At 32.3% G+C, this 27,150-nt stretch overlaps 2 protein-coding genes across 2 annotated transcripts; one reads left to right on the top strand and one right to left on the bottom strand.

The window, feature by feature from the left end:
• The first annotated feature begins 515 nt into the window (after positions 1 to 515).
• Positions 516 to 7,153, top strand: LOC147071969 (uncharacterized). Its single transcript, XM_085947532.1, has 4 exons — positions 516 to 632; positions 1,883 to 2,170; positions 6,183 to 6,312; positions 6,995 to 7,153. The coding sequence occupies exons 2-4, from the start codon at positions 1,934 to 1,936 to the stop codon at positions 7,138 to 7,140; spliced, it is 513 nt and encodes a 170-aa protein (XP_085803658.1). The 5' UTR covers positions 516 to 632; positions 1,883 to 1,933; the 3' UTR covers positions 7,141 to 7,153.
• Naa35 (N-alpha-acetyltransferase 35) lies at positions 7,153 to 21,903 on the bottom strand. The gene is made up of 14 exons (XM_085947531.1): positions 21,798 to 21,903; positions 21,605 to 21,687; positions 20,849 to 20,997; positions 20,016 to 20,239; positions 18,528 to 18,714; positions 17,763 to 17,949; positions 17,494 to 17,675; positions 17,106 to 17,294; positions 16,794 to 16,934; positions 15,457 to 15,635; positions 14,156 to 14,414; positions 9,780 to 9,937; positions 9,569 to 9,662; positions 7,153 to 9,208 (listed from the first exon to the last, which is right to left on the bottom strand). Exons 1-14 carry the CDS (start codon positions 21,836 to 21,838, stop codon positions 9,068 to 9,070), a joined length of 2,214 nt encoding a protein of 737 aa, XP_085803657.1. The 5' UTR covers positions 21,839 to 21,903; the 3' UTR covers positions 7,153 to 9,067.
• Between the last annotated feature and the right edge of the window lie 5,247 nt (positions 21,904 to 27,150).

Here is a 27,150-nt window from a genome sequence, read left to right as displayed (position 1 = left end):
CCTGGAGCGGAGCTGGAGCAAGTATTAGGTCCCGGAGTGGAGCAACTCAAAAAAGGGTCCACTCTAACCCTCTGCTTCAAAATATTTACTTATAATTTTATTGGTACATACTTATTCGACAACTATTATATTGCTCGGGTCTTGGGTTACTTGGAGGTTCTAGTTATGATGTATATGTATTTCTTCGCGCATTTCATTAATTTGTGCGGCACCCAGATGTCCGCCGTCCAGTTGTCCCATCATCCAATTATCCTGGCATCCAGTCGGTGTTGTCCTAGGTCCTTTCTCTATCAGCTTCATGATTTCTCCAAACAAGGATTCTTCCAACACCATTAAGCATTATTATCAATTATTCCTATTGACTAGTTTTGTTTAAAACACACTAAGCGCTGAATAAAATATACTTCTTATTTTTTTCCCAATACATTGTGTAGTACATCCACAGATTGACAGTATGTAATAAGCGTATAAGTAGATTTATATGGCTTCCCCCCACATATTGTGAGCCCATCGATGAAAACTATATGGAAGGAAGGATGACAAATAAGCTGGTATTAACAAACACGTTTCAGAAACATTGCCTACCTACAAAATTACTTTACTACAAACTGTGAAAGGAATCACTCCCAATCGTGAGTAATTTTCATTTTTAAATTTAATATTAAATAGTAATTAATGATACCTATGTATATTATGCAGATTTTTAAATATTATATGGTACCTTGGATGATTATTATCAAACGCATTTAGAAATATTCAATGATTGCCATATTTATTGTCAAAGTTACAGTTAATCCCCATAATTTATAACAAGATTAACAATATCTTAATTGGAATAAATTCATCTTGTGTTGAACAAAATGTTTCTATAAATGTTTATAGACAAAATACTAAAATTATTAAATAATAACAACTAATCGAATATATTCGAATGTATCAACCATTGTATTCATAAATCTTAAACCATCTTTCGAACTACACTATTATTACATTATGATAGAACGTAGAATCCAGTAGACTAAACATAGAATTTTTTTACTATCGCGTTGGTGTCAGATTATAATAACCATTAATTTAAAATGCAACACGTGGAGTCTCGCAAAAATGCTCGTTCACAGAAATTTCATTCTTTTGAAGACAGATAAATGAAGCTATTGGTTTCAAAGTTGGTTACCTCCATTTTTTTATTATTTTATTCTTGATTCTGGTTCTCCAAGTAATTTCCTATCGAACCTATATTCATAAGCCATCCAGCTACGTTTGTTAGTAAATTAGTATTAAAACAGAAGTTGATTGCAAAGTCAGTTAGATTCATCAGCCATTCATCATTTTCAACGAATATTCAATAACTGTATAAAGAAAATATTCTATTTCCTGTAATTTAATGTGCTTGACGGTTTTTTTTTGCGAATATCTCAAAATGGTGGAATATGGAGGTAAACTGACTTTGAAAGTAATAGCTTCAAAAAAGAGATGAACATGGTGGAAAATTAACTCTACCTACACTGCGATAAGGGTCATTATTGCAAATCTGTGTTAATGTCTTTACGACATTGTTGTCCCGTTTTACTAATAAGGCTACAAATGTCCACTGAACTATTGCCACACGTACATAATATGTCTTTGTAGATAAAATATTAATTCTATCTATATAGTAATTAGGGTGATTATTACAAATTCGTGTTCATGTATTTGTACCATTTTGCTAACGTGTCCACTTTAATATTGCGATTTTACATGCGAGTAAATCAAAGGATTTTAATGATTTCCAATACGTATGTATTACAAATTGGAAAAAATACTTTTGCTCCACCTGATTACATTTTAAATCTGCCAAACTGATTTGATTGAACATTGCTAATATACATTCATTATCTTTCAGGTGCATTATACAACAGGCGGCGGCAAATTCAAATCGAAAATTTTTTCAAAGATGGAAAATTCATCAGAACTGAATCCATCATGTGGTCTGCGGAGAAGGTCAGTAGGGCCGGATAATTCAGCACCGAATCTTCCTATCGACCTGGATGTGGGATTCAAAATAATAGAAGGAGTGACAAAAGGAACTCCATCACTAGGCCATGTCAGAATCTCTACTGACCATGATGATCCCCGGCCTTCCAGTTCCTTAGCAGAGTTTCGTAAAAAGCAGCAGTCCTTCGAAATACATGTTTGTTTTTAATTATTTATTATCTTAAATCAATGACACTTTATTTTCCGAGGGAAGCAGTCTTTTTCTATTCTAGATAATTGGCTATCCCTTACCTAGCCTATTTAGCAGTGGCGAAGGCTCCATACTAAGCGATTATTTAAAGCCTACCTTCTAAGAAAACTATATCTTCAAGTATTTATTTCAAATTGCAATAAAAAAATATATAGAAAATTTTAAAATATTAAGAGTCATCTATTGTGTGAATTTGAATGTAGACTATGTAAATTAGCCAAGTTTAGAATCAAACAAAAAATTACAAGCGAGTAACGACATCTGTTGTTTTTCTTTGAATGACGATTGTCGATTATTGACTTCATAATCGAAAATTGTTTTCTATACCTTTTATGACTCATCTCTTCGAGCAAGTCTACAAATGTTATCACGTCTTGGAAGCGTTCGAGTGACCGCCTTCCAACTCTTTTTGCAAAGTTTATTGTCTATGCCTGCCGCTTTAAATAATAATAAATAAATAAGATGATTTAAAAAAATAATGTCTATTGGGTTCAATCAGATATAATTATTAATTGATTTTAAAAATAACAAATAATTGTATCTCGTGATAATTATTTAGATTAGTTCAGTCATAGACAAACATAATTTATATCGTTTTAATTCAGTCAGATTGTTGTTCAAAACATAGTGGTATAGTTTTATTTTGTGAGACAATTCTGTGATTTATTGTATTCTGAATGTGGATAGATTATCTTTTTTTGTACCCTAAGTCAATCGTCAGTGCTTCAAATACAAATTATTTGTAAAAATGTCTAGTTTTCCAACTGAAATTGGTCATTGCTGTAGTACAGATCAAATTTTAAAAATATCATTTTCAAGTTTGACGTTTATCCAAAAATCAGAAATTATCAAAGCTGGAAGATCAACCGTTCATTTAAATTTGCATACAGCAAAAAAAACTTATGTTAGACATTTCCACAACAATTTATATGACAAATATTCGTTTTTGACTGGCAGTTGTCAATTAAATAAACTATATTGTTGGCCATGTATGCTATTTGCCACAGATAAGTCTGCGTGGAATTATTCTGGTATAAATGATTTAAATAATTTGACAAATTCAGTGGTAAAACATGTGACTACAGAAAAACATTTACATTCAATCGTAAATCTGGAATCTTTTGGTAAAACTAGAATCGAATTTGCCGTTGATAAACAACAAAAGGCAATTGCTAGAGTACACAATGAGAAAGTTTACAGAAACCTTAATATAATGCGTAGATTGATAGATACAACAATTTTTTTGGGTAAACAAGAATTATCTTTTCGAGCACACGATGAAAGTTAATCATCAAATAATCGTGGAAATTTCATAGAATCTCTTCAATTTTTATCATCTTACGATTCTGTAATTGAAGGACATTTTAATTCATTAAAATCTTCGTGCGCCTTTTCTGGATTATCAGGTGAGATTCAGAATGATTTAATTTCGTCAATATCATCCGTAATTATTTCAGAAATTAAGGCTGAAATTGCAGAAGCTAGTTTTGTTTCTATAATGATAGATGAAACACCAGATATTAGTCGCCGTGAACAGTTAACAACCATTTTGCGATACGTTTCAAATAATTCTGTAGAAGAACGATTTTTAGGTTATGTAGACGTAAGTTCAGAGAGAACTGCCATTGTTTTGAGTTCACATGTATTCTCCATATTAGAAAAGTTTAATTGTAGTGAAAAATTGGTAGCGCAAAGTTATGATGGGGCTGCAGTAATGTCTTCATAATTAAACGGAGTTCAATCAAAAGTTCGAGAAAAATGTTCTATGGCCATATTTGTACCGTGCCATGCTCATATTTTAAATTTAGTTTTATCTAGATCCGTTGAAAATGTTGCGGAATGTAAAAAATTTTTTGGACACATTAATAAATTAGTGAGTTTTTTTAAGACATCTACAAAGAGAAGTGCATTGCTCAATGAAATAATGGATCGCCGTCTTCCAAGTGTTGCATCGACCAGGTGGCACTACCACTCTCGTATACTTAATGTAATACATGACAATAGATCTGATTTCATAACGACATTCGAGACAATACAGAATAATTCTTCTAAATGGGATGAAGATTCTTTAACCTTTGCAGATGCTTATGATAGTAAATTTAAAGAATTTGAATTTAACTTTTACTTAGGAATATTCTCCGAAATCTATGCCCGAACGGATATTTTATTTAAAATTATTCAAAGTAGAACTGTAAACATTTCTTATTCCATTAAAAAAATTAACGAATTTAAAAAATGGTTAGAGACCGAATTCTAATAAATATAAAAACCTCTGTGAACCACCAAAAAAACGTCGCAGAAATGAATTAAATGATGAGCAATATTTTAAAATCATTTTTAAGGAGGTTTGCGATAACATTTTAATGCAAATGAACGATAGATTTGTTTCATTTGAAAAATTAAATTTTTTAGAATTACTTGAACCGACGCTATTTAAATCGTTTAAACGAAAATTTCCAGATAAACTATTTGAATCCCTGAAAAACAGTTATTCTGGTATTTTTGATTCAAGTCAATTGAAAAACGAACTTAAAGTCATTTATTCTTTACCAGAATTTCAAGATTCAAATTTAAGAGAGTTGTTCGAATATTTTAAAAACAAAAAATGTCTAGTGGAAGCTTTCTCACAGACTTATAAACTAGTCAAATTATTTTTAACGCTACCGACCACGACAGCGACGGCATAAAGGAGTTTTTCTACTCTAAAACGTGTCCACACATATTGTCGAAATACTCAAAATCAAACTAGATTATCGAATCTTTAAATTATAGCTATTGAAAAAGAATTATTAATTAAATTAAAACGTGGGCAAACATTTTATGATGATGTTTTAAAAAAATTTCTGCAGAAAAACAGACGAATTGACTTAGAGTACAAATGATCATATAGTAAGCCTTTATATTAATTACCTACTGAAATATCTTGAAGTGTTTTGAATGGCAAAATGACAACAACGGCTTTTTTCAAAGCCACCAATGATATATTTTTGGGCGTATGTTACGTGTATGAATGTTTATGAAAATACATAATTTAAACTCATCGCTCAATTTTATACCGTCGGTGAGCTATTGAAATTTCAACGATTCAGTGTGGCGTTGTCATTAGTGTGCACATATTATTATTCATCAGTACTAATATCGTAAGTATTATCTTCTTATTTCCTGTAAGTATACCTTACAAGTGTGCTATTTTTCTCTGATCTCTACAGCTTACCTCTTCCCAAAAGTCACCCTTCGCCACTGCTATTTAGCACCATTCATTAACATGTATTTATCAAAGATGTTGAAGACAAACATTGTTTGATGAAGATGGAGCCTTTTTATATTGAAAGTGAATCTAATAATAAGGTTACCAAGACTAGATATTGTTTTAACAGTTGCAAGTTATTTTACATTGCATTTGTAACAAGACCATGGTCACACCGAGATAAAACACCTTGAATTATTGTTAAAGAATTTTTTTTCTATACATCGAACCGTCATTATTCAAATGAACAATCACAAATAAGTAACCAAACCAATAGCATAAATAGCGTGCTGTCTTTTTCATTTTATTCACAATGCATTCAGTGCTGTTAACACAGAGAATATTAACTTTTAAATACCAGCCAATATGATATATGATACGATAAGTCGCTTTGTAATACAAAAAGTTTGATAGGCTACCTCTTTATTATTCATTAATCCTAACTCTTTGGTACAACACTGACAACTATAACTTGATGTATGACCTTGGAGCTATTATCACGTATGAGCATTGCCAGTACACATTGAGTTCTTAAAACCACCGCTCTTGAAGTTATAGTAATCGTTGTCTACATATTAACGTCGATGAATAATATTAGAAAACTCAGGAAAAGGTTGATTCATACCCTTTATCAATTTAGAATATGAAATTTATAGACTAAAAACCTCACTGAGCCATTGTTTTGTTATGAAAGTTGTGTTCTGATTTTAGATTGAAGACTGTGATGAAGAAGAAATGAGTGCAGGAAGTTCAGACGAGGGCGGCAGTCGACCTCCCACACCACAACATGTGCAACAAATGCAATTTCCTGACTGCAGTGGAAATGTTACTTATAAAGAAAGTGAGTATTTCATAACCAATTTGTTATAGATATTTTCACAAAAGAATTGCCAATAACTTTATAATGCCGATATTATGTGTAAAATAATTATTGCATTATCAAAATGCATTTATTTTTATAAGATCATTGCTTTGTTCAGTGGCTTTGTACAACTATTCCAGATAATCTTAATTTAATGCACTGATGCACATCACATTGATAGATTAATGGTCATCAGTAGCTGTTTTCCTTAGACAATATCAAAATGTAAACTGCTCTTCTCTTATTGCTACTGTGACCGTTCATTCTTTATTTTAGTTTTAATGAATGAAATACTGTACTAATAAAATACTGCATAAATTCCACATGGAGAAAAAACCAGTTGCGTCTGATGTCTCACAAAAGATAAAAAACCTCAAATCTGATTCTGAATGGAATATAAGAGGTTTCTAATCTAGGGGAAATTTTGAATTGTTTTAAAAGAACATACTTATTTTAGTGTGTTGTGAATGAATACAGTACGGTCAGTGTGAAATAAAAAAGTTTGAAAACCAGGCTCTAGTTAATCAAGTATCATTTTTACAATATAGTTGAGCTTGTATTATTCGCAGTATAAATGTTTAAGGTAAATTCAGATTCTTATAGATAATGAACAAGTTAATATCATAGTATGATTGATTGGCTCTTTTAAATATCTTTACAGGAGTTCCTCAGGGTGATTTCCTAAAAGTAGGCGAAAGAGATATGGAATGTCTGACAGATGTGTCGGAGGGAGAGTCCGATAATGAAGAAGACACAGAAGAAGCAGCTGCATTCACATGCTCCGTTATTAAAAGAGTTCCATCTTAATTTTTTAAAATAAGTTCATTCTGTTTTATTTTTCAACTGAAAACTACTATTTACATAAAAACATTGTATTTATGTAAAAATATATAATAGTATCTAGTCATATTTTAAGAAAAATACGAAACAGACAAAATAATTATATGTCAACCGAGCCATCATTTCAAAATGTGGTACATCATGATATAATAAATCGCTGGATGGGGTATCAATTGAGGAGTTGGCTAGAAAGAAGTGGCATTAATACCTAACTATGGTTTTGAGAAAAACGCATTATAATTGAAACAAACAATGCATGTTTACATTTTGAACGATAGCAGCAGATTTTCGGTGACATGGAATCCAGAATTCTAAATACACTGAACGCTTCAATTATATTGGGCTTCTCTTCTATCCAACTCCTCGATTACAACCATGTATTAAAATGAATTCTTTCATTAATATGTAGTAAATATTATTTGCTCATCATTCGGTGAATAATATTTGCTTCTGAATATTTCTCAAATTACTGTTTTTTGTTAGAATTATATACCTATATTAGTAAGTAAGTTTATTTAAGTCGAATCAATTTGAATTTACCGATAAGGTGTAATGTATTCACACAATAAACACATTTGATAAATAGTAAATGCTATTTGAAAAAGGTATTTCTTTATTTGCAACATTTTATCGACATATTGACATCATTAAGCAAAACTAATTGAATTCACGAATCAACGAAATGTCGCCTAATAAGGTACTATTTTTCGCTTCAAATAAATTACAAGAATATTCACCAAAATATATTAGTTTCATTCCACGAAAAAACACATTATGATATATCAACAGCAATTTGCAACAAATCTAATAGGTAAATCTATATCTGGACCCTAGAGAGTTGAGATGTCAAACAATGACATCATATAATTTATAGTGCTTTCGCCATCATTTGATATTCATACCTTGATATATGTAAACCCTTTGAACCTTACAGGCCTGTGAAACAGCCTGATGGAGCCACGCATATAAACACCCCACACATTCATTTATCCTGATAAAGGGATAGTTGAGTGGCACGAGAGGGGAAATCTTTGACTCATCAGCTATCGATTGAAATGAGATGAAGTGACTTTAATTAACGGTTTCTGTGTAGCCTCAATCTTTTTGACACTCCTATCTTCCTCTGAAAACAATTTCACAAGCAGAATTAACGTGCCAAAAACAAAAAAGGGTAGTTCTCAGATCGGCCGAAAATCAACTCTGGAGTCAGTCACTGTATTAAAATGGTGATCTAAGGGATCAAACATTTAACAACTCATCTGGCAATATTAATTTCCAATTAAATTATTAGCAAATAAAAACAGTGACTGATATTCATTAATCGACGTAGCTGAATAAAAAATACATTCTTCACTTACAACTTACATTCTGAGGCAGTGTTACCATCCACACTATAGTAGAAAATATTTTTATGATACCGCTTAAGATATAAAATAGTAAGTTATATATAATTTTGGGGTATATATGCTAAAAATACTATAATTATGATGATTTCAATCAGAAATACCATAATACTAGATATTTACAATTTGTACTATAATCTGCTTGAAAAAAGATAGCAACACTGCAGTCTGAAGTCAACTTAGATATTATTAGGGTTGGAATTTTAAGTTATCTTTTTAGTTACAAAATACAAAATCAATAAGCTGTCCCAAGAAGAAGTCGCAAATAATTGTAGAATTAATTTTATTAACTCGAATTTAACATGACATACCAATGAGCTATTATTATTTGGCTTTGTAAAAAACATTTTTTGATTCTGTGTTATCTACTCTTATTCCATATTAACCAAAACGTCATTGTATTATAAACCACAGCACACAAAACATTGTTTCGTAAACACACGCACAATAATTATGACTAACACAACGTTCACTGAGTGATGAGCTGATATTTAGACTAGTTTAATGATAGGAAAGTGTCTATGAAGAGTGAAGTCAAAGTCCGGAGGTGTTGTAGAATTACTTTTATGTCCGTCCGCAAGTAATTTCAATACAACGTAATTAGTTTTTGCTACTTTGAGGAGGTCAGTTATCTGAAAATAAGAATAAAAACATTCTAATCATTTCTGTAACGCCTTTGGTTATCGTCTCTCTAACAACTAAGCGATTGTCGACAAGACATTTTAAACACTCAAAGTACACTCAAATAATATATAGAATCCATTGAAATCATATAAATGTCACCGTTTTTTCGTGCTGTCCATAATTTAAATAAGCAAAAATAAGTAAATAGTTCTGCATTATGTGTAGCACGAATTGCATATTTTATTTAATAAATGCTCAAATTTAAATTATTTCTTTACAATTCAAGGTAATCATTAGATAATTGTTTGTAATCTAAGGATAGTATTATTATAGCAAAATTTTAATAAAAATAATAAAATATTCAATACCTCCTGATCAGGATTTGGAATAGTCTCCATCAACACACGAGCTTGTTGAAAATGTTTGCAGCCTCCCATATATAGGACTGCCGGCTGTTCATACCTGCAAAATACAATTCATGACAATGTATCAATAATTATTAATATTAGTAACTAAGCATAGTGATTATGAGTATGGAGATGGAGGTTAGGCGGCTATTATGACACCTTTTCGACTTACCGTAAGGGTTGAGTCATGTCTTTGAACTCTTTATATTGAACTTGATGAGGAGTCATGATGGAGAGGGGAGCGAATCGATGCTTGTAGCGGACGGCTTCATCATCAAACGCCGACATGGGTTGAGGTATCTTGCCCTGCAGCTGAAACGCTACGAGAGCCTGAAACAAAATACATATATATATTATACATATACACAGTGCCGGCTCGTCCATATGCACTGCGGTACTGCAGCACCCCCAAGCAAATTGAGACAAATGTAATATTATAATATCCATAAATTTACATACAATATTGTATGAAAATATCAATATTATTAAGCGTGTATAGATTTATTTCTGATGATTCAGACTTAGATTATTATTTATTCTAATATTATATATATATATTAGATCTTAGATTAGTATTAGTAGATTAGTACTAATTTATTTCTGCAAGCAATTTATGCAAAGTTCTTTATTTTAATTATTACCTAATATAATTAGTTATTTATATTTAATTTTGATGTTAATAGTAAAATATAAACCAAATAAACATTTATTTTTAATCAACCGCAGCACCCCCAAATATCTTATCCACGAGCCGCCACTGCATATACATCTCTTGGATACGATTAACAAAGAAAATGAATGATGCCATAGTTAGGACGGACTTAAGTTTGAAATGTCAGAAATATAGTTACATGGCTTCGTGAGGAGTTAAATGAGACATTTTTACAAGTAATATAATATGTATTATAATTCTATGGTTGCAGGCAAGGAACACAAAATTAATGAGAACTGGCTTACCCTACTGGGTGTGATATAACAGGCTACGGATGTCGAGTGTGGAAAAATATGGGATATAATTAAAGACATGTTAAAGAATACAGTACTCTCTCAGTAATCCGCCACCCCAAAAACCAGACAAGTGTCCAATTAGTGAAAGCGGCAGATTACAGTGCATACATACAAAATATGGTAAAAACTAAAACAGGTATTTCGTTAAAATAGTTTTTTTTTTTGAGAAATTTGTACTAGCAAATTACGGTTTTATTTATTATTATTATTATTATTATACATATTTATAAACAAAGTTTAACTGAATATTAAACATTAAATCACTTGAAACAACCAGTTGTTCAGTGAGGAAGATATTCTAGAATGGCTTAGGGTTCCTAGCTTTCCCTACGACCAAAAGCTTCAGTTTGTGTGTCCCGGTTGCATTGGAGCACAGTATAATTGTGATGCAGTCCTTGGGCACTTTCCTCCCTGGTACATTACTTTCTTTGCGATAAACGTACGTTTCAAGAAAGAAGATTCCAAAGTAAACCCGTCTCATCTGCGTTGTATATGTACTTATACGCGGCGGACTACTGAATTTGACAATCGAATACCGGCGAATTATAGTACTAGATTTTGTGCTTTCAACTAGTAAAAATAACGGCGGATTATAGTAGTTGTCGGATAATCGTGCGGCGGATTACTGAGAGTGTACTGTATGTTATTTTCAATAGTTATGCATGTGTGATAATAATATGCATTAAAGTTTGCCACGTAAATGTACCGTGCATTCAATATTAAGGGCAGTCGGCACGCTTTGTTATAAGGTGCATTGGGGTAATTCCGAATATGGGTATATTCCGAAAGTTCAAAAATTCTACCAATCGAAGCGATATTTTCCTATTGGCAACATTTAGTCTAGACACCATGTTCATTGTGCTCGCCTCGACAGTCGTCGCTAGTCGCTAGTGTCAACAATGCGTGCATACCATCAAGTTTTTTCGGAGAAGTGTTTTTCGCGCCATTTTTGCTGATTCGTAATTACCCCAACTTACATATCTCGGAATTCTGGTAAGTTATTTGAATAAGTGATTGCTTTTACGATAGATTATCGTTTTTTACGAATTGTGAGAGGAACACAATGTCCTAGCTCTGTTTTTAATTTTTTTTCGGAAATACCCCTTTGGGGTTATTCCGATATATATTCATTCCGCAATAGCCCACTTAACTTTTTCATAGTAATTGGCAGTGCTTCTCAATCTGTAAAGATACTAAAATTATATCTAATTTAGATGTACATAATATACTTAATTAAATTAATATTAAAGTAAGTAAATTTAGCGTCGTCCTAATAAGAAGCTATCGCACGTCCTATTATATATAATCTTGGGTAAGTGCGGTAACACCAGCCTTCACTTAACAGCATAACTAGTGTATCCGACATCATGAGCGAATATAGCGATTCTGATATTATAGATTATCTTGATTTTGAAGTATTGATGGATGAATACTCTGAAGATGATTTTAAAATATACATGGAAGAACCAAGGTCACAAAAAAAACAAAAGATGTGAAATATGGTGAAAGTTTAACTGACGAAAAGATGCTCACCAACAACGATTCAAATTCTCTCTGTACTAAGAGTAAAGGTGTTGGCAAAAAAGTAAAGGTAAAGAAAATCAAGCGGATAAAACAGACAAAAAAAAACGAAGAGAAAAGACACATTGAAAGAGATGACAAAGACAACGTTGATGTTTTTATAAATGGAAAAAAATATCACAACTAGAGAAGACTCAGAAGAAAAGGGCAAAGATGAACAACTGCTACTAAAACTGAAAAATAAAGATATAGTATACAAAACGCAAGAAAAAGACCCTCAAGAAGAAGGAAAATTACAAATTAAATGATTCAGTGCTTGTCAGATATTCAATCAGAAAAAAATGGAGGTACTATATTGGGTTCATAGAAAAAATAATAAAACATGAGGAAACATACTTCTCTATCAACTTCTTAAAAACTATGAGACCACAGCAGTAGCTAACCTTTATTACGACCAAAAGAAAAGATAGTGACAAAGTTCCAGAGTCACTATAGTGAAGAAGATAGATATACAAAAAAAAGTGCTGATGAAAAAGAATATTACTTATGTAATGATAAAGATAGAATTTATTTTGACTGATTGCGTACCAAACCAATAGATCATTATTATGTATATGTGAGGCTTTCAGACCGTGTCTTAATCAATTCTGTTATATTTTTTTAACAGTGTAGCCCGCATTTTAGTTTTAGGTTTGCTAGCAGGAATAAATTATAAGTTTATGCCATAAAAGTAGATGAAAATGATTAAAAAGACAAGTTCCGACTTTGATTTAACATTTTTAATGTTGACTAATTTAATTGTATGGGTATGAAGAAAGATTATTTTGCTATGCAAAAAGCAGTAAGTAAACAAAAGACATCTTTATAAAAAATATTGTTCTATCAAGGTAGGCAAATAAGAATGTAGACTCAAATAAAAATTGATTTTTAAAATTATCACTTTCTTTGATTTTCCTCGTCTTTATTTTATTGATTTAAGGTGGTAGGTACTTGTGTCATATTGAGATATTTTTTCTCATTATTTGTCACCGGTGGGAACAAAACTGGTAGTGACGACCGGGAATAAACCTGCTCTGCTCCATCCCGTTCCACAATCCCTATAATCCTAAGTACTTAACTGAAATGTTGAGAACCACTATCTTTTTTTGGGGTAATTCCGAACTAATAGTATCAAAAGTTAGGGATTATAGAAACTATTAACAAAATTGATGATATTTTGTGTTAGGAGTAATTACGGTCGAAAAAGAAAGGTAAACCTTCGGTCAAAGTGCAATAAAATCAACTTTTGAATAATTTCGGAATTACCCCAAGATAGTTCGTAATTTCCCCAATACCAAAAAAAAATGACTCAATATTTCAAATTCTCAATTTAAAGAACCCAACTATATATTCAAGAATCTAATATATATTTATCATACATCTTTTCTTTAAGTACACAGAGGTAAAACAATAATGGCAGTAAATATAAAACACTTTGAATAATTAACCGAAATATATAACCTCTAGTCATCTCATAGAAATTCCTGTCGGAATTACCCCAATGCACCTTACTTAGATTTTTAGCATGAACGTCATAAAGTACCCTGCTTCAAAATCTTAGTCGACAGCGATGGCTTTTACATTTTTATTTATTAATCTGTTCTGTGATACCAGTTTATATCAATTTTGATGCAGAATCATACTTAAAATATACCTATTATTGCGGTTTTATAAGTTCATTGATTTTTCGTAATTAATATTATTTAATAGGTCAAAATTCTTGATATTCTGTACATTTAAAGATTGAAATAATATTAGGTAGCTATAAATTGTATTAATTTTACTGACATGTTTTCATGAGTCCCAAAACTTTTGTTTGCCAACTTTTGATAAAATCAATTACACATAAAAATGAGCAATATTCTGTATACAGAATAAAATTAATATCCCATTGCCATCATTACATGACCTAGGAACATCGCCCCCGGCACGACACAATTTATTTTTAGTAAAGACTAGCTGAGTGAATGAAATACATACTGTGTAGTATCCTCCGCAAAGGTTCTGCATGATCTGACAGAGCAGCGCCTCCCGTTGCGAAGGCCTCTGCGGCGGCGGTCGCTTTTTGTGGCGGTTGGCGTGCGCTTTCGGTCCACGCCGATTATTCGCCCCTGATCCTCCTCCGCCTCCCCCGCTTCCTCCGCTACTCAGGGCATTTGCGGCTTCTTGCTCGGCTAAAATTGAGTCTGCTCTACTCAAAGCGCTCACCAGCCATCCATACAAAAACTCATATAGATACCTGCAATTGGATGAACGTCTCTATAAATATTATATTGTTTGGAGGGCATTTTGTGCAATGGAAAGTCTCAACAAAATATGAAAACCATTCGGTGGTCTCCAGACAAAAATGGAAACAATCTAACAAAATCTACTTTTTCCAACGGCTAAATTATATGAAAAAACTCACCCACACACCGATCACTCATATTCTCTTTTATTTTGTTAACTGTCAATTCATGGTGGAACTGCATTGTATTGTTGTTTTTATTTAATAAAACGCATTTTTTTTTTGTAGTACTTATTCCACTTTTAATCAACAGATTAGGACCAGTTTCGTCCGCCTCAGAGGGACATTTTCAACTCGATGAGGCGGACGAAACCGGTCCTAATCTTTTGATTAAAAGTGGAATAAGTACTACAAAAAAAAAAATGCGTTTTATTAAATAAAAACAACACTCATATTCTCTTAATTTGAATGTCACAATTGTATTTGGACCGGTATTTAAAAGTCTACTAGTAGTATTTGGAGCTAGCATGTTTTTTTTTGTTTTATTATCTGCTTAAATAATGAATAAGAGGCAATCGTTGGGTCCATTCATTGAAACATGTCAGAACAGAAAACTTTATGCCGATTTACAGATGAAAAATGACATTTCTCAATCAAGTCAAACAGGTCGATCCGGGAGTCTGCTCATATAATTAAAGCACACAACTCAATTAACGAAAGAAAACTGGAGTGTTGAAGTGTGAAATGTTAAATTTAACAAAGAACATTTTTAAAATAATCAATCACAAAAAAAATCATTCATGGTTACAAAAACACTGGTTTTATCGTAATCCACACCAATGTCCAAAATAAGAATAACCAAACTCCTGTAAGAAATACTACTAGTAGGAGGATAAACATATTTTTATAAATCATCACATCACGTTGAACTAGAAAATCTTTACTATCAGGATTTAGAAGATCAATTTTTTGTAATAATTAATCTTTATTTCAGGATAAATCTATAATATTACTTACTATAAACAAAATAGACATTCAGTGTTTTCCCACTTACCAAAATATGTAATGATACTCATGAACACTGTACAGTTCTAACTCTAGACCAGACAGCAGGTACATGATCATAATTCTCAGAACGTAGTACAGGATCCAAGTTCCGAAAGACGGTAGATGAGGACGGGGCGGATCCAGTTTGAGAGACAGCTGTCGCAGAAATCCATCAATATTCTCCGCCTGAAACGAAAACACTTTCGAATAGACGCTTTCAAAGCAACATGATAATAATTTACTATTCATACCGCACATCATAAAATGCCAAATTCATATTCTTACGTGTTATGTTAGATTTATTTCTAAAGCTGTTAACTTAAAAAGTCGATGCAATATGAAAATGGTATACATCAGAAATGTCAAATGAATTGTCTCAGATTTAAGAATAATATGTACAGATTAATAAGATAGCAATGTGAAAATAATTCACATGGACAAAGAATTTGAGGCTAGACTCGATTTATTATTATTAATGGTCCGGCCATAAAATGTAAAAAAATTCAACCCTCAAATATGACCAAAATTCAATGCACATTTCGTTTATGTGACAAACGGATATGATGGTGCATACATAACTATTAAAAATAACATATTCCTTAACATGTGTTTAAGCTTATCGCATATGTCAGCCTCGCCCAGAAGGCATCATAGTACTTCCCATTATTTGTATGTTCCCTGATGTGTACTGACATAATATGAGCAGACTTTGCAAGGAGTTAACATTAATAAGTTGTGTACATCGAGGAACCAAGAGATTTCCACAGAGGCATATTCAGGGTTACCAGCTTATTCCCCTCTACTCAAGATTGATAATAATGCATTAATGAACCCAGTGCAATGTGAGTGACCTGATTTAAACAGTGATTGAAAGGTGTTCGATGTTTATAATTATATTATTTTTATTTCATAACATAAATTAAACTGAAAATAATTTGTCCTGTTATGTTAAATTTTTATTATTTCACTATTTTTATTCCATGACAACTCAATTATCAAAAAATGAACAAAAAAAAGATGTTTTAAAACCATTGTAATGGAGTTCTACCTTGTTAACACCAATTCAATTAATAAATATATATTTGACAAATAAATATAACAATCTATGGTAATCAAATTATTTTTACATGAGCAAGATTTTTGTATTATCTATTTTATGTTCAGAAGGCCACTAAAGAACTGCTTCAACATTACTCACCTGAATTTGGTGTCTCATATATATGAGACACCAAATGTAATAATAAAATTAACACTCAAATGACATCAAATTCATATAGAATTCAATTGAAATCTACGCAATAGTGTGCCTGTTCATTAACATTTAATTAACAAAAAGAAAAATACCTCTTCCTGTAGCGCAGCAAATTCATCGAGCAGATGCGCGAGTTTGTCTCTCTGGCGAGCTCTGTTGTGGCCGCATACTTGAAGCAGTCCCATGAATGGACCTGTACACCTATTGAGAAATGTATCTACGTATTCCCTAGCCTGCAATAACAAAAAGTTTAGGTGACTTAATAAACAAACATTTTACAGTGTGGCAAACATGTTACAGAAAGTGGAGATGATTTCTCCTTTGAATTTTATTACTGTACATCATGCCTAACAGAGTGGGGGTGCGTTTTGAAATAAAATATCTATATATCATTAGTATCATACCTGTGGATAACTGAGAAGTTGATGTCGTGGAAGAAGAGCGGGAATGAAATTCTTTGCCGCTTCACGAATGGCTTCTGCCACACCTGCCCCCGCATTCGTACCCCTCCGTTCAGCCCCCAAATAAAGCAACTGAAGAGCAGACCTTGAAAGTATACATGGCTGACTGCGACTGAACTCCATAAAAAAGTCCTAAAAAAACAGACACAATTTGCAATTACAATATTACCACTTCCATAATATAATTGTTTTACTTTTCTCATATGACCCGATATATAAATTTTAAATATTTAGATTTACACAAAGTGTACGTCAACACCTCGCTTCCTAAAATTAAATATACAGAAAATATTTTGTAAGTGTTTTGAAATGTGTTTAATATTATTTGTACCAGAATACTGCGGTAAGAAGGGATTGCTGTGATCTTCATGGCATGCCGCAATTTAGAAATGAGTTCGTCGAAATACTGCATTGTTTCCAGCCGCGGTTTAATGCGAGTGTACCGAGGGAAGGTGGGAGGCAGCAGTCGTTGATTCACTAAAGGTTCGAAGCCCATGGGATTAGGCATATCCGCTAAAAAAATTAATCAATATGACTATTATACATAAGTGGTAAACAGTAAATAACAGAATTTTTGGATTCAAGAATTATTTAACTTACAATTTTCCTCGGGTTGTGTTCCTTTACAAATTGTTTTACTGATGATGATCATCATTTCAGAACAACCTGCTAGAAGGCGGATGCAGTCATTGGTCGCTTGTTGATCTTTTTTTGTCAATAATGTAAGTGTTTGATAAAACATACGAGTGAATTTTATCCGAGCAAAAAGTCCAATTAAAGCTTCCCCCTAAAACCAAATTTCTAAATAATAAAAAATACTAAGATGACTTTAGTAAATCAAAAAAGGGATTGGTTCAACTGGTTTACAAGACCCTCCAGGGGGCCATGAAGTTTTCTCCAAACAGTGAAATATTTCTGGGTCTGGAAAAACATAATTCTTTCTGTTTCATATAGATCTAAATGTAATTTAAATTATTATAAAGATTGATAAGTGTGTATACTTCTCTCACAAATTTGTTCTATGTACTGACCTACTTACAGTAAAAACAGTTGCCTGCAGCACAATTCTGGTTAATCTATACTGAAGTTTTAAAAAAATGTGCTTACGCTATTACATTTTGAGATTTTTGATTAACGTTTATCGATAGCACTTTGTGTCTGGATAATAATCTTTCGTGTTGATAATTGACTGTTTGTGATTTATGAACAAGTATTTGAAGGGTTCTATTATTTTTAACATAAATTTAAGCACCTAGGCCACTAAAATCTAAAAAAAATCGGGTAACCTTAAATGTTTTTTTATAAAAGGGGACAATTTATTTTGGTAAGCACTGACGTAAATGAATAAAATATATAAGCATTTACCTCACTAGGATTATTTCTAGATTGTCTATGCAATTCGTCTTCCTGTTTCCTCAGGGCAGCTATGCATTTTTGTTCAGTGACTTCGGCACTTGGATCATAAGAGCCATACTTTCCATCGAGAGGATTCGCCCCCAATCTGTAGCCATATGCCATCGGTTGAAAGTCTTCCTCTTCAAAAACTTGCGCTCTGTAATTGACGGAAGCAGTAAATAAAAAAATTTGCATTTCTCTACAATAGAGGTACAATATGCATACAATATCGAATACATGATCATGTTACAATTAATAAGCAATTTCTTTTATTCATCGAATAATTCACAAGATTTGAGAATGTAACATTCTTTATATTGAACATACAAAATTTGAAAACACCCCAGATATACAACTATCAGAAAAAAAATATTTTTTAAACTGCTAGTTAATTTCAGCATAATTAGATAGGATGTCCGTAATTTAATTGGTTAAGCACATTGGTGCAAATCCAGTGCTTACAGGTAGATTTTTTCTAGTAAGCATATATCTGAGGTGTTTTCAAATTATGTATGTTATCATTAGCATACACCAGGGTTGGCGAACCTTTTTACATACGCATGCCAAAATTTCCAAAAAGATATTTATCGACTGTCTTGACGTGCCTAACAGTCGGCACGTTTATTTAGGAAAAAAATTTCGGCTTGAGCCGCAGGTTGCTTAATTTTTCGCAGTTGGCTCGTTTTTTTTAGGAAAATATTTTCGCCCAATTTTTTTCAGTTGGCTTGTTTTTTAGGTGAAAAATATCGCCGTGTGACGCAGGTTACTAAATTTTAACCGAAATACCGAAGGAAAGCGTATGACTATGTCGTCATTATTTTTTTATATGTAGGTAAGTATAATATTTATTTGTAAAACTTTTTTGAAAAATTTTATTGGTTTTCGTTTGCGTGCCGTGCAAATTAATCTTGCGTGCCACTAGTGGCAGGTGTGCAATAGGTTCGCCACCCCTGGCATACACCATCATTTTCGAAACATCAAATTGACAAGATTCATTCTTCATACAAATGCAGTTTGCTCATTGGTACTTCCATAAATCAATTGGCACATTACTACGCATGAACTTGTTCGTGAAGGAATCAGATATAAATCATTGACATAAAGCTTCATTACAATGTTTACATAAAAAATAGTAAATCATTTTTCGCTAATAAGCAGAGTAAAGCACACGGACCTTGACATAGTGAGCTCATATTAACTGACTTTTTATGAGGAATAGTTGTTAGCCATTTTCCCAATTCATTGGATCCCTGTGGATCAACCACACATGTGATTTTTTCCACATGCGAAGATCCCATTACTTGAGAAATGGCTAGCACTAAAATTACTAGCACTACTCCACCGTGGAGACATATATAAGATAACCTTACTTTTAATAATATATTCATACTACCACACCAATAGCGGTTCAGATACTATAAACGGCTAATACAAGTATTATATAAGAGAAATACTCACATATGTATGTAGTTCCTTATAAGATCCAATATTTTGTAAATTGCTTGACAGTAAGCTTTCAATGTTTTGTCCTCGATCGCTTGAGGATAATGTAAATACAAATTGGTGTACACAGTCTGCGCTGAAGAGTGTCCCTCTAACCAAGATACGATGCAAGAAAAGGTTGCATCTATCACACCGATTATTTCAGCGGGAGTAAGATTGTCCAATTTCAATTTTCCAACCTGAAATGAATTACACAGAGCCATCCATCTGCATTTAAATTGAGATTTTTATTAAAGAAAAACTAATATAAAGACAACCAACCAACTGGTGGGATATTAGCATCTAATAAGTAAAAGGTAACAAGTAAAAAGATAACATTCACTTTAAGAAATATTGGACATTATTTCAATTAATTACACGCAGTCATGGCAAGCAGTTCTCTATTGGAACACTCGAAACTTCCATTCACCACTGGCAAGTTTAGTAATAAAAGTCCCGTGCCGAGTGAATTACTCGATGATTTAAGTCTCTGGTAAATCGTAAATTCAAATAGTGCATGCTTTATATTTCAGCTGCTGTCGTCCTCCATCTGACTCACAGGCTCACGGAACAGACTAAGATATTATGCTATACATATTTTTGCTTCTATGTAAACTAAACACCACCATTAGGATTTCTAAGAAAGGAGTTATCAATGCACACAAACGTTTATTGCCTCCCACTTGTGAAGCTTTTTTCTAGAACATTTTTCTGCCCACCGCATTCATAGTGTGACCAAATTTAATCTGGCAAGTGTAGTTTGTAGTGATTTCTCAATGGTTACCTACTACAATGTAATACATAAATACCTGCACAGCTTGTTGAAAAGTGAGTGGTTTTGTGGAGCCTCTGTTGCAGTGCATGCCTGCATCCATTTTGGGATCCATCATTTCTATCGCTGACATCGCTTCAAATAACCCAAACAGTTCATCGTGTAAGAGTTCTCCCAATTCTAACTCTAAAAATATAGTATTCAATTTGATTAAAGTTGAAACTCCTTAAAGTAATAACCGAATAAACCGATCACAAGAAAAAATCAAAGATGTTCAAATAAAATACAGATACGTCTTAAGGTGACGCATCAGTGAAACGCCAAATAATTTTCAACTGTACGGGCGACGAAATTTTGGACTCGCTGCCATTCACTGAGAGAATGTTGACCCGGGAACACGTCACTTTGCTGCGTGATGGCGACGGGTCAATTAATTCTAAAATCGTGTAAAGATGACTAAAAACGTTAGCCATTCACTTTAAAAAGAAAACATGTCAATGAATATATTATTATTGTTACTAATAGAACAATAAACAGAACATAAAATGGACGTATGTTGGATTTATATGACAATTAATATTTCGTTTGACAGGCGTCATTTTCACCCGCCACCCGCAATCCGCGCATCGCCTAGCGACGATCTTTTTAGACCGTGCCTCAACTAATGCATGGCCTTAAGGGGTATAACTACAAAATTGTGAAGGTATTGTACAATGATGTGTGTACGATATTTTATTTGGTTATATATTAAAAGAATACGCGAACACAACCGTACATAATATTCAAGTCGTACCTTTAATACTCGTCATAAAATCATCTGTGACATCTACCCAGTTGTAATTTACTTCAGGAGATGCCGGCAATGGGTCCATTACCCTGGAAATGTCAAGCTGTATGTTTCAACAAAATCATTATATTATGTGCCGTAATGTAAGTGAAACCAAAGGCACACTTCAGGAAAGCTTCTAAAAATACTATTTGTTTACCCATCATTCTCTCCATATCCAAAATTCTCTTCTTGTTCCATTTTTCAAATTTTAGTTAACGAAGAATAAAATTTTATGGTTTTGTGACAGCTTACCCGACATTATTGCCATCGCGAAAAATAAATTGACAATGAAAAATTCGTGATCAAAAAAATATTTTTCCACAAAAAAAATACAATTTCATTCATTATCAATTGATTTTTCAAACTATATAACAGAAAATTAAAATCACAATATCATTATTGAATAAGATAAATAAATGTTTTCTGCACGGGAATACATATTTTCGTCTCATTCTCGTAAAATGTGTTTTGGTGGTTTTGGTTAATTAATAGTATATTTTCAATAATAAGTTAATATATTATTATATTTCAAAATATAATAATATTTTTTCATTCAGGCCGAACCGTAGGGTCACTAGGTACCTACCTATTTCGAATTTTATTTTAACAGAACTCTACCGCAGAATCGAATCTTTTGTAATGTTGTCGTTGTACCTATCTGGAAATGAATATTCTTCGTAGGTACCAATTAATAGTATTATCAGCGCTCGGAATGGACAGGAACGCACCGGAGCGCCGTTGTGGTTCGTGGAATTCAAAAATATACCGTTCCGGCTCGTGGATTCATTTAAAATTGCGTTGCGGTTCGTTAGATTGAGATAATTATATATGAATGTATCTTTTAAAGTTTTTCTCAAAATTAAAAATTAACGAAGTTATGTTATGCCGGGCGTGCAAGGGTTAAAAATAAAAATTATGACATCCCTAAATTTCTTTCAACCTTCTTATTTTGTGTCGATATGTCCATGCCTAAATGCATTGTCTAAATAACAAGAAACAACCAGCTGCAAGCGTAAATTACTTTATTACCCAAAAAAATGTGCCTTGCTGACACTATTTGAAAACTCTTAAAAAATAAAGTATACATTGTTTAATAATTTCTAAAGGATGAAACATTTCAAATCTCAATACAATCTTGCCTTTGACTTACGCATTGTTAATTTACTTACCTACTAATTTATTATATTATTTTATTCGGAGTGACAAAAATTATTACTTCGCCATTTATTTTCGGGTGAATGAATTGTGTTTTCGATGGTTAAATTAGTACAAAAAAATTTGATAATTTGACTCGTGCAATCCGCTATAATATTCCTATTAGTTGCCTTTTAAAATATTTTGTATTATTTAAGATATAAATACGTTTCTAAACAAAATTGTTTATATTATTAGTTTGGTGTTTTTTTGCTACATTCTAGTAAGTTTTGTGTTTTAATTTTAACTGTGTGTTTAACTTGATTTTTTAATAAAAAATTGTTCTAAAAGTTGGTCAAAAATGTCATCAGGCGAAACGTGTTAACCGAAACTATTGAAAAATATTTTGTCGCAGGTAACGTAACGCTGGCCACATACCTACACAATTTGATCATTTAAAAAATGATATTGAGTGGTTATTTATAAAAATAATGAAAGTATAATAAAGTAGTAGGTAATTCGTGTAAATCTGCTAAAACCACATTACATTACATTAGGAATTCACTCCAATAACCATTGAAGTGGCAACAGATGGTATTCATCTCAACAATTAACTTTTGTTAAAAAAAGCTTATGACGTGTCGTAAACCCCTCTTTTTACGATGTTTACATTTGTTTTGTAATTTACATTATTGTTGAATTGCGACTATAGTGCAATAAATCTTGTGATATAACTACTACATTCATTCATTTATTTGCCATAGGTCATGATGAGTATACTTTTTTGTAAGTGAATTTTGTTGCTTCTGGTAAGTTTTGTGTTTTAATTTTAACTTTGTGTTGAACATATTTTTTAATAACAATTTTTTCTCTTAAAAGTTAGTTAAAATTCTCAGCAGGTGATACGAATACCTTTATATCGTCGGTGTATTGTAAAAATGGCGAATTAACCAAAATACTATTACAGGAGGAGAATTTTTAACCTTTGACATTTATTTATTAATTACCTGTGGATGAATACTTTCCTTATAATAGGCTTTATAATATAATATTTTAAAAAGTCTATTATCTTAAATTCGCTTTTTCTTCGTAACACTAAGTGGATAATCACCCTTACAATTATCGTTTTTAATAAGTACTTTCCTGTGGGATACAAATTCGCCATTTTTACATAATTATATTATTACATATACTATTGTCGCTGGTATCCAAACTGATTTAAGATAATTCTGGCCACACGCACAATTTGATAATTTTGTGGATATTTATAAAAATAATGAAGGCTTAATTACGTAGTAGGTACTTCGTGTAAATCTGCTAAAACATTAGGAATTCTTTCCGGTGGACAATACAGTGGCAACATCTGTTCTGTGATTCAATAATTATTATCATCTCAACAACTTGACTTGTGTTAAAAAAATATTTATGATAAGTCGTAAACCCCAATTTTCACAGTGAATAATGAATGATTTTTTCTACAAAAATGTGTTTGGGCCATTGATGGTTTGGGCAGAAAATATTGAATAGCCTTCTGCAGAGTTTATTTATTTGGGACGTTCCTATTGTATTACAATTATTATTACATGCATTGTAGCTTGTGACTTTAAAAATAATAGAAATAATACATAGGTAGTGTGGAGAGAACTTTTACTAAATTTTTGTTTGTAAATTTGTTTAAAAAAAATATAGGAATATCCTTTAATAAAAATGTACGACTATCATAATATCTGTATTGTATGTAGGTACCTATTATTATTTCCATGGCAATAATAATGTGAGTAGGGAAGGACAAACAACATAGATTGAATCGTTTAGAATAAGTAGGTACTAACAAATTAGGTACCTATGTGTCCAGTGCGGACATCTAATTATCTTAGGTGGTGTTAGTCATAGATTATTAAATAAATACGGTGGTAGATGTATATTACAATAATTGTAACCAAAGCATCACCATTGTAACATAACATGCATACAATACAATATTAGTCCTTATAATGTTGAATATAGTAGGTACTAATTAATGACAATTTTATATTATTCTATAAGAATCGCGCTTAGCAACCTGAGTTTCACCTTCCGTCATGTTTTATCTTATATAAATGAAAATGACACACCATTGGTAATTTAATTACAAATAATGCTATGTTTACGTTGTTTGGATGACTTGAAACTTTTATTAGATGTAGGTACGGCCTTATGCCCCTTATAGTGGATAAGGTTCAAAATAAATCTTTGAGAATCCTTTAAAGCTGTGTGGATAGTGGATACTATCCATGGTTTTATCCGATTGATTTCTCAAGACGTATGCTTACATACTGTATTCTGAAAGTTAAAAAGAGAGCTAGGTATTTAGGCTACGTACTTTTTCCAACTTATATCTACCCAGTACAAATGAGAACTCTGCCATTATTGGTACTTAGTATTGATTTTATTATATATTATTTTATAACTTTCTTGATAATCTAAGTTGTTTGTTCTGCCAAGGTGCAATAATTGCTAATGATAATTGGGCAGGAAATAACTATGTTCAACCAAATCGCTTCGGATAATCGTATATTCCACCTGCGTGAGAACGAGTTTATGTAAACGCTATTTTATAAATTCTTGGTATAGGTAGGCACTTACTGTTTTTTCTAATACTATTTCTTTATTTTTTAAACACTATTTTAATACTATTTCTTGATGTTTGATATTCTGTGCTCGTATTTAAATGGAATTTGTAAAATTTTCTATAAGTACGTAAATATTTTTTTAATTTGAATCTATAAGGTACTTATGTGGATATGTTGTTTGTTATGACTAATTAATTACAAACTTATCTATCCCAAATGAGACAGTAAGTTATAATCAGTGACGAGTGATGGTAGAGGTATCATGCACTGGTTATAGTGGTAGATAAAGTAAAAATAAAGAATAATACAATTTTTGACGGTATACTTTGTTAAAACAAGATTATTTCGCCTGCGGCGCTGACAATCCTTACCAACCTGCCCAATATAGATCCACGTAAGAAGTTTAAAGTTTATTGTTGCATTTTTATATCAAAAGTACGTACGTACGTAAAGAAAGGATTAGCATAAGTACTTAGTTTCGGAAAATTATACAGCGTTCCTGTTCGTGAAATTTTCCATTTCGAGCACTGAGTATTATTGAGTATTATGTATTTGCATGTTGCGACTGCTTTGTGTAGATACCTATTGTGTAAAGGTATCGTGGATTTTTCACAGGTACGGATGCCGGTGCTCTGAGTGCGCCCACGACAAAGTGGCTCACGAGTAGGGCACAGGCCCGCCCCTGTACGATATTCAAAAAGACGCCCTCCCCATTTCCATTAAAAAACGGATGAAAATTTTCATGAACAATACAATTATTTAAGTTTTTTGTAAATTTATTTTTCCAGATAGATGTAAGTAGGTACCTATCATGTATTATAATTATGTTCCTGTATATTATCAAAATATCCCTACGCTTAAAAAGTATCAGGAATGATAGGTATTAATTTGGGGTATATTTTCAAACTAACAAAAGGAAAATAAGTACCTCCTACATTAGTTGAAAAGAATATAATTATTATTTACCTACCACAAAAATATGATTTATTAATTTATGACATGTAGGTACAGATATTTACGTTTAGTGTATTTCTATAGTAGTTTTGTTTGGCTGGGAGGGTGTCTTTGTGTTGCAAAATGGTCGCTAACTTTAAACATTTTAATATGTAAGTACGTACATGTCGCAAAATTGAAACAAACCGAAAAGTTTTTTGGTCGCCCTCTTAATTCGGCAGCCTTCGTGCAATGCATATTTCGCTCATATGGATTTGGCGGCCCTGACAGGGTACCGATAGTTCTGTTTGGATTTGAAACCTGAAACCCGACGGAGAAAGAATAAAAGGCTATCCAAATAGGTAGGTATGGAAAAGAATGCTTGGTTAAATAAAACTAATTGTAGTAGGTACCATGGTAGTACACACTACACTCTTACTAACTCTGAGCTCTACGAGAAGTTTAAGTCCACTATAATTAATATAATATTGATAGCGCAAAGGCTCCGATGGGCCGGTGTCGCTTTTAGGTACGATGGATCTAGAGCTCTCCATAAGCCGCATCGCATATCTAAAGTCGTCCGACTGCAACACGTCGAATATGACGATATGATTTTTTGGTATTCACAAAACATAATGTAATAATATGATTTAATGCAAATCCGCACACAGCTTGAATGCGACATTTTAGTTTGAAAAAAACAGCTGGTGTCGCAAGCAACAAATTTCACGCGACAGGGTCGCGGGTATAATATCAAAATGTCGCACCAGCACAGCTGGTGCTGGAGCTGATTTTTTTTATTTATTTTGGCTAGCTGCGTGATGTCACCGT

Source organism: Rhyacophila brunnea, unplaced genomic scaffold, assembly GCF_057557595.1.
Source record: "Rhyacophila brunnea isolate RB1 unplaced genomic scaffold, BYU_Rbru_1.0 scaffold_2, whole genome shotgun sequence".
NCBI classification, from domain to species: Eukaryota; Metazoa; Arthropoda; class Insecta; order Trichoptera; family Rhyacophilidae; genus Rhyacophila; species Rhyacophila brunnea.
This window is presented reverse-complemented; position numbering and strand designations above follow the sequence as displayed.

Coding starts and splice junctions, on each gene's coding strand:
- Naa35 (XM_085947531.1), bottom strand. CDS start 21,838: ATGGAACAAGAAGAGAATTTTGGATATGGAGAGAATGATGG. Junction 16,935..17,105: donor AACTTCTCAGTTATCCACAG/GTATGATACTAA, acceptor TTGTTATTGCAG/GCTAGGGAATACGTAGATAC. Junction 15,636..16,793: donor TTGCTGCGCTACAGGAAGAG/GTATTTTTCTTT, acceptor TTTTCGTTTCAG/GCGGAGAATATTGATGGATT.
- LOC147071969 (XM_085947532.1), top strand. CDS start 1,934: ATGGAAAATTCATCAGAACTGAATCCATCATGTGGTCTGCGGAGAAGG. Junction 2,171..6,182: donor AGCAGTCCTTCGAAATACAT/GTTTGTTTTTAA, acceptor TTCTGATTTTAG/ATTGAAGACTGTGATGAAGA. Junction 6,313..6,994: donor AAATGTTACTTATAAAGAAA/GTGAGTATTTCA, acceptor ATATCTTTACAG/GAGTTCCTCAGGGTGATTTC.